Source organism: Rana temporaria, chromosome 8 (assembly GCF_905171775.1).
Source record: "Rana temporaria chromosome 8, aRanTem1.1, whole genome shotgun sequence".
In the NCBI taxonomy this organism is placed as follows: domain Eukaryota; kingdom Metazoa; phylum Chordata; class Amphibia; order Anura; family Ranidae; genus Rana; species Rana temporaria.
Window position 1 is genome coordinate 186,078,850 of NC_053496.1, and position 7,560 is coordinate 186,086,409.

Sequence of the window (7,560 nt, forward strand, 5' to 3'; positions counted from 1 at the left end):
CAATGTAGAAAGGTTCAAGCAAATTTCACTTGGTACCACATAGTGAAAAAATTTGAGGGTAATTATGACTCTGTAATTTTGCCGCAAAACCAATGGTGCCAAAATCCCTCCACCGATTCCAATCAGAAATGTATTTCTCTCCCCCTTGGTGGGAGTGGAGATGACCCCATCTATAAGGATATACAGTACATACACAACACAAGGTCGTGTTCACACTACGAGATGATTCTCGGGTTTGCAGTTCCTCTGAGTTTCACAAGATGGTGATCTTCTCACTTCTCCCCCAACAGGAAGTCTCTATGAAAAACAGGAAGTGATGTCATGGAAGAGACAGGAAGTTCCGGGTGAGAGGTGAGTCGGGAGGAAGTAGAGAGGAGACATTGCTGGAACTGACAGCAGAGGAGGTAATAAGATCTTATTTTCTATTTACACCCAGTAACCCCCGTCATGTCCGTCCTCTTCCTCCATAGGCACCGTGACGTCTTTTATCTCCAGGAGATGGAGAACATAGAATAGTGGATTGTTTTTTTATTTTCCTTTTTGTTCTCAATCAAAGCTCATATAATAAAGAAACCCATATCGTAATCCACATCTAGGAATCCATCATTCGCTCCACCCAACCCTCCACCAGCACGTCCTACAACACCACCTCTAACCCTATACTGACCTCACAGCTCCTCTGAACTGGGGATGAGAAGAACGTTCCTGAGTTTCCTTTGCAAAAATTAAAATCAACGGGATTCAAATCTTTAACATCCATTGTGGCAGTTTTCAGGGCTAATGGGCCTTTTTTTATGTTTTAGATACACTGACCAAAGTGTAAGAGGCTCCCAAACCTCAAGATTCATAGTAAACACAGAAAATATATATTCCCTCTGGGGGCCGTAGTTCTATAATACATACTGACCTTCATACTACCTCCTAATATCCTCATCATAGTATTCTTCAGTACAGCCAATACCAAACCAGATAATTCTCTGTTATCATTCTGATCTGTCCACAGGGAAACCTTCATAGATGACGGTGCAAATGGGGATGGAGGAGGACCGGAGTCACATGACTGAGAAGATACTAAACCTCACCCTGGAGATCATCTACCTTCTGACTGGAAAGGTGAGGAGGATTCTGGGAGGTCACATGACATCACTCTTATCTCTATTAATAATACACAGACCTGACCGGAGAGGTGAGGAGGATTCTGGGAGGTCACATGACATCACTCTTATCTCTATTAATAATACACAGACCTGACCGGAGAGGTGAGGAGGATTCTGGGAGGTCACATGACATCACTCTTATCTCTATTAATAATACAGACCTGACCGGAGAGGTGAGGAGGATTCTGGGAGGTCCCACATGACATCACTCTTATCTCTATTAATATAACACAGACCTGACCGGAGAGGGGAGGAGGATTCTGGGAGGTCACATGACATCACTCTTATCTCTATTAATAATACACAGACCTGACCGGAGAGGTGAGGAGGATTCTGGGATTCTAACATGATATTCCTATTGGTTCTCCAATACAGAGATTTTCTCTTGTGAAGTCAGGTGATCATATGACCATCAAAGTGCCTCCATGTGACTCCCTAAAACCTGAGAGACACAACATGGAGAAGATTCTAGAAGTCACCAAGAAGATGATGGAGCTGCTGACAGGAGAGGTGAGGAGGATTCTGGGACATTATCCAGTAACAGACAAGGGGTGTGTCTGGATGGTGACTGTATCATTGTGTGTGTCAGGTTCCTATAAGGTGTCAGGATGTCACTGTCTATTTCTCCATGGAGGAGTGGGAGTATTTAGAAGGACACAAGGATCTCTACAAGGACGTCATGATGGAGAATCAGCCGCCCCTCACATCACCGGGTAAGAGGAGACTTTATTGTAAAGGAGAGAGCAGTACGGAGGCTCCACCTAGATCCCCCATCATCTGATAAACACATAGAAACAATGTATTCAGTCAGTGTGTGTGTTTCCTACAGATGGATCCAGTAATGGGAACCCACCAGAGAGATGTCCCCGTCTTCTGTATTCCCGGGATTCCACACAGGAAGGTCACACCATCCCCCACCATCATCAGGTAGATGAGGAACAATTATTGGTAGTTATGATTTATACACAAGCATGTTTGTCACAATAAATATTTTATTATATATTCAGAGTGGAAACCTCGGGGATGATAATATTGAAGTTGAAGAAGAGTATAAAGAGGAGGATGAGGAGTATGGAGTGATGGAGGAGCTTTCTGAGGATCTCGGAGATCTCTACAAGGACCGTGTGATAGAATTACTTAGTAAAGGAAACCCACCAGAGAGATGTCCCCGTCCTCTGTATTCCCGGGATTCCACACAGGAAGGTCACACCATCCCCCACCATCATCAGGTAGGTGGAGTTGAGGGTCGGGAACATAAAGTGATTGAACACTCTGACATGTGGAGACGATGTTTTAAGCTCCCATTATAAATACTTATATTTTACAGTTTTCTTTCTCATTCACAGAGGGACGCTGACATTGTAAAGCAGCTGGGTTGTACTGCCACATATAAGAGGTTAGGACATTGGCAAACAGATTTTAAGCTGGACTCCATAAAACCCCTCCTCTACCCAGCATGCCTCAGCTTTTTTCCTGTGTCTTTGGGCACCTTATTTGTAAAACATCTAACAATGTCATTTCTGTTAGTCTTCTTCGCTTAGTGGAACTCTTCCCTCGGTGACTTCAATCAAAATTCTTCACTGATATCGCTGGCTCAATGGGGGGACATCAAGATGGCCAAAGGGGACCCTACTTGACGGGATGTCTTCTCGTCGGAGGATCTCGCTGTGAGGTGGACTTATGCCGCGTACACACGATCGGAATTCCGACAAAAAATTTCCGATGTGAGCTTTTCCGACAGTGTAGGCTCCATCGGGCATTTGCTGTCGGAATTTCCGCCAACAAAAGATGGAGAGCAGGTTCTCTATTTTTCCGATGGAAAAAGTTCATGTTGGAAATTCCGATCTTCGGAAGCATTGAACTTAGTTTTCGCGGCTCATCGTTGTGTTGTACGTCACTGCGCTCTTGACATTTGAAAGTTCAGAGAACTTTTGTGTGACTGTGTGTATGCAAGCTTGAACGGATTTCTGTCGGAAAAAACATCCAAGGTGTTGTGTTGTCTCTGTTGACCACATCATGTTATTGGTCTATTTTCTTCTTGTGGGTAGATATGTGCTTCCACCTGGTTTGGTGTTTTTTTTTTTGTTTTAAAGCCTCTCAATTGGTTATCCTTCGTTTTTCTTCGGGTCATTCCACTTTGGTGGTGGTGTGGAGAGACATGACTTTTTGTGTTTTTTGGCTCTTGTCCTTTGGTGCTGCTTTGGTGTAAAACTAAGGCATGCTGGGTAAAAGATGGGATACCCTGATTCTAAATAACAATTCTTCTGTTTGCCAGTGTCCTGTCCTCCTGTAGGTGGCAGTATAACCCAACTTTTTGTGAACTTTTGTGTTTTATTTGGCTCTTGTCCTTGGTGCTGCTTTGGTGTAAAACGAATGCCGCGTACACACGATCATTTTTCGGCATGAAAAAAACGTTGTTTTTCAAAAACGTCATTTAAAATGACCGTGTGTGGGCTTCACATAATTTTTCAGGTTCTGAAAAACGACAAAAAAAAAAAATTCGAGCATGCTGCATTTTTTAACGTAGTTTTAAACGATGTCGTTTTTCGGGTTGTAAAAAATGTTTGTGTGTGGGCTAAAACGACGTTAAAAACCCGCGCATGCTCAGAAGCAAGTTATGAGACGGGAGCGCTCGTTCTGGTAAAACTACCATTCGTAATGGAGTAAGCACATTCATCACGCTGTAATAGACAGAAAAGTGCGAATCGTCTTTTACTAACACGGAATCAGCTAAAAGCAGCCCCAAGGGTGGCGTCATCCTCATGGAACTTCCTCTTTATAGTGCCGCCGTACGTGTTGTACGTCACCGCGCTTTGCTAGATAATTTTTTAAAAACGATGGTGTGTGGGCAACGTCGTTTTATAATGATGAAGTTGGGAAAAGTTCGTTTTTTCGACATGCTGAAAAACTTTTTTTCGACATGCTGAAAAATGATCGTGTGTTAGCATGTCGAAAAAACAAAGTTTTACAGTAAATACAAAAAAAAAAAGAAAAAAATTCTTTCTGCCATTTTTTTTTTTTAGGATGAAGATCTGATTAATATAAAATTTGAGGAGGAGGAGGAAGAGTATATGTGGGAGGATCAGCAGTCTACGGAGGAGGCTGGAATGACGAGGACATTCATAGAGGAGGACACTCCTACAGAGATCAGCACAGGTGACCCATAATATATTCTTCTCTTATCTCTGCTCTGTTACTGCTCACTGATTGGTCCAGAGTAGGGCGGGAGCTGAGTGATGTCAGCCAATAATAGGTTGATAATGGTCCCCTCCCTGTACTGATACCCGTCCTGGGGTTCAGCTGGCAGTATTGGGTTGTGTGTCACTCCTAGTCACATTAGCACAGATATGATAACACAGATCGAGCCTTTCTTAGGTCGGTCCCTCTTCGAGCAGTAAGCCTATGGCCACTTGTTCTATGGTAAAGGATCTGTAAGTCTGAACTTTGACCCTCTTGTCTATCAGAGATCACATGACCCAGTGCCTAGACTTGTGGTTGTGTAAAGAGCACGCCCCTCCCAGTCCCCATTGGTTCCTGCTCTTCTGACAAGGCTGTGTAAATGTAGAAGTGATCTGGGAGGAGGACCAAAGGTTCTTTGATGGGGGGAAGAGTCCCAGCTGGTTGGGACCTCCACAGAGAACATCTCCTCACTCATATCTACCTGATCCAGATGGAATCTTGATGGAAGTGAACTAACCCTCTCAGATCTATTGATGATGTTTTTCTATTTTTCCAGGACACGGCATGGAGAAACCCTCAAAGGATCGTCTCACTTTATCTCCAGGTTGTAAAATGGAAGATGAGGACATCACAGGAGATTGTGGAGGAGAAAAGACAATGAGCTCCACTATGGATGGAGGACTTCACAGTGTGGATAGACCATGGAATCCGTCCGACTCTGAGCAACCTCGTACTGTGAGGGGTGGGGCCGGGATTCAGGGGGAGGAGCCATTCTCCTGTCCTCAATGTGGGAACATTTTTAGCTCAGAATTAGGTCTTTCTGTACATAAGAGATCTCACAAAGGGGAGAAGCTTCATTCCTGTTTTGAGTGTGGGAAACGTTTTCTTTATAAATCAGAACTCATCATGCATTACAGATCCCACACAGGGAAGAAGCTGAATTCCTGTCCCGAGTGCGGGAAACGTTTTCTTTGTAAATCCAAACTGGCCATACATTATAGATCCCACACAGGGGAAAGGCCCTATTCCTGTTCTGAGTGCGGGAGATGTTTTTCGGAGAAGTCTGGTCTTTCCAGACATCGGCGATTGCACACAGGCGAGAAGCCGTATTCCTGCCCGGAGTGCGGGAAACGTTATTCTCAAAAATCAGACCTTCTTATACATCAAAGAACCCACACGGGGGAGAAGCCGTATTTCTGTTCCGAGTGCGGAAAATGTTTTTCGCAGAAATCAGAACTGGTTATACATCAAAGATCTCACACAGGGGAAAGCCCATATACCTGCTCTGAGTGCGGGAAAGTTTTTTCAGAACGGGGCAGCCTTTCCCGACATCAGAGACTGCACACGGGTGAAAATTTGTATTCCTGTCCCGAGTGTGGGAAATGTTTTCTAGGTAAATCTGACCTTGTTACGCATCGGAGATCTCACTCGGGGGAGAAGCCGTATTCCTGCTCTGAGTGCGGGAAAGGTTTTTCACAGAAGTCCCATGTTCTCACGCATAAGAGGTCCCACACGGGGGAGAAGCCCTATTCCTGTGATCTGTGCGGGAAATGTTTCTCGCAAAAGTCGAATCTTACCGCGCATCAGATATGCCACACGCAGGAAAAATTGTTTTGCTGCCCCGAGTGCGGGAAATGTTATCCACGGAAATCGTCACTTCTCACGCATCAGCTCGCTCACTCGGGGGAGAAGCCGTTCTCCTGCGAGTGCGGAAGAAGGTACACGCGAAAATCAGACCTTGCAAAGCATCAAAGATCTCACAGGGTAGAGATGCCGTATTCCCGCCCTTAGTGCGGGAAATTTTTTCTATTTATTGTCGTTTTTCCTATTGGTCAAACTCAGCGGACTTGTGTCTTTTTCAACCTCACTAGCTAAATGCTCACATATCATCAGTGATTCTGAGCCAACCTAAGAGCCTCACAAGGGGACTCCTCTCCATTCATATTCCTAATTCTCAAGGCTTTGTTGGATGGCATTAATGCAGCAGGGGGCGCTATGCCCCACTCGTGTTATTTTAGGCTTCTGCCATGTATTGCATGTTACTAATGTTCTAACAATGTGCTGACATCTAGTGTTAGATTAGTGCCATAGCAACTTGTTTATTGGTGCGTTCCTTCAGGCTTCCCCTCCTGTTTAGTGCTATATGGTACCTTCTTGGTTGGTCCCTCCCTGTCTTGTTCTACGTTCCCTCAGTAGGTTTCTACTTTTTAAAGCAGACGCTAGGCTGGGTAGAATTTTTGAGGAAGGAAGGGAAGTCCAATGAGTCACACATCATAAAAAAAAACCTCATGTAAAAGGTGGAAGCCTAGATCACACCCCTGACATGTTACGCCCCCCCGTCAACAGGGCTTAGTCATGGGAGGCACAGCAGCAGGAGGAAGATTGGGACTTCCTGGTATCTCAGGGCCCTCTTTAACCACTTGACAACCGTGCTATACCTGAATGAGGGCTACATCGCAGCCGGCTAGTTCTGGGACGCCGTGGTATGATCGCACCCGCTGCAGGGCGTGGACGGTCCTCCAGACACAGATTGGGGTAAAGAGCCAATCTTTACCAAGTGATCAGCTGTGTCCAATCACAGCTGATCTTGGATGTAAACAGAAGCCGGTTATCAGCATTGCTTTTCTCACACTGACAGCACGAGGAGAGGAGAGCAGCCTCATCATTGCCTATCAGTGTCCATCAGTGCCGCCTCTTTGGTGAAGCCTATCAGTGCCACCTCTTTAGTGCAGCCTATCAGTGCGGCTTCATCAGTGCCGGCTTCATTCGTGCCACCTATCAGTGCAGCTTATCAGTGCCGCCTCCTCATTGCCCATCAGTGCAGCCTATCAGTGTCCATCAGTGCCGCCTCTTTGGTGAAGCCTATCAGTGCCGCCTCGTTAGTGCAGCCTATCAGTGCCGCCTCATTAGTGCAGCTTATCAGTGCCACCTCTTTAGTGCAGCCTATTAGTGCCGTCTCATCAGTGCACCCTCATCATTGCCCATCAGTGCAGCCTATCAGTGTTCACCAGTGCCCACACTTTAGTACAGCCTATCAGTGCCACCTCATCAATATAGCCTATCGTGTCCATCAGTGCCACCATTTTAGTGCAGCCTATCAGTGCACCCTCATCATTGCCCATCAGTGCAGCCTATCAGTGTCCACCAGTGCCCCCACTTTAGTGCAGCCTATCAGTGCCGCCTCATCAATATAGCCTATCGTGTCCATCAGAGCCACCTGTTT

At 45.5% G+C, this 7,560-nt stretch overlaps 1 protein-coding gene across 1 annotated transcript; it reads left to right on the top strand.

The window, feature by feature from the left end:
- The first annotated feature begins 4,896 nt into the window (after window positions 1-4,896).
- LOC120909704 (oocyte zinc finger protein XlCOF6.1-like) lies at window positions 4,897-6,933 on the top strand. The gene has a single exon (XM_040321433.1). The coding sequence runs from the start codon at window positions 4,902-4,904 to the stop codon at window positions 6,126-6,128; it is 1,227 nt and encodes a 408-aa protein (XP_040177367.1). The 5' UTR covers window positions 4,897-4,901; the 3' UTR covers window positions 6,129-6,933.
- The last annotated feature ends 627 nt before the right edge of the window (window positions 6,934-7,560 follow it).

Coding starts and splice junctions, on each gene's coding strand:
- LOC120909704 (XM_040321433.1), top strand. CDS start 4,902: ATGGAGAAACCCTCAAAGGATCGTCTCACTTTATCTCCAGGTTGTAAA.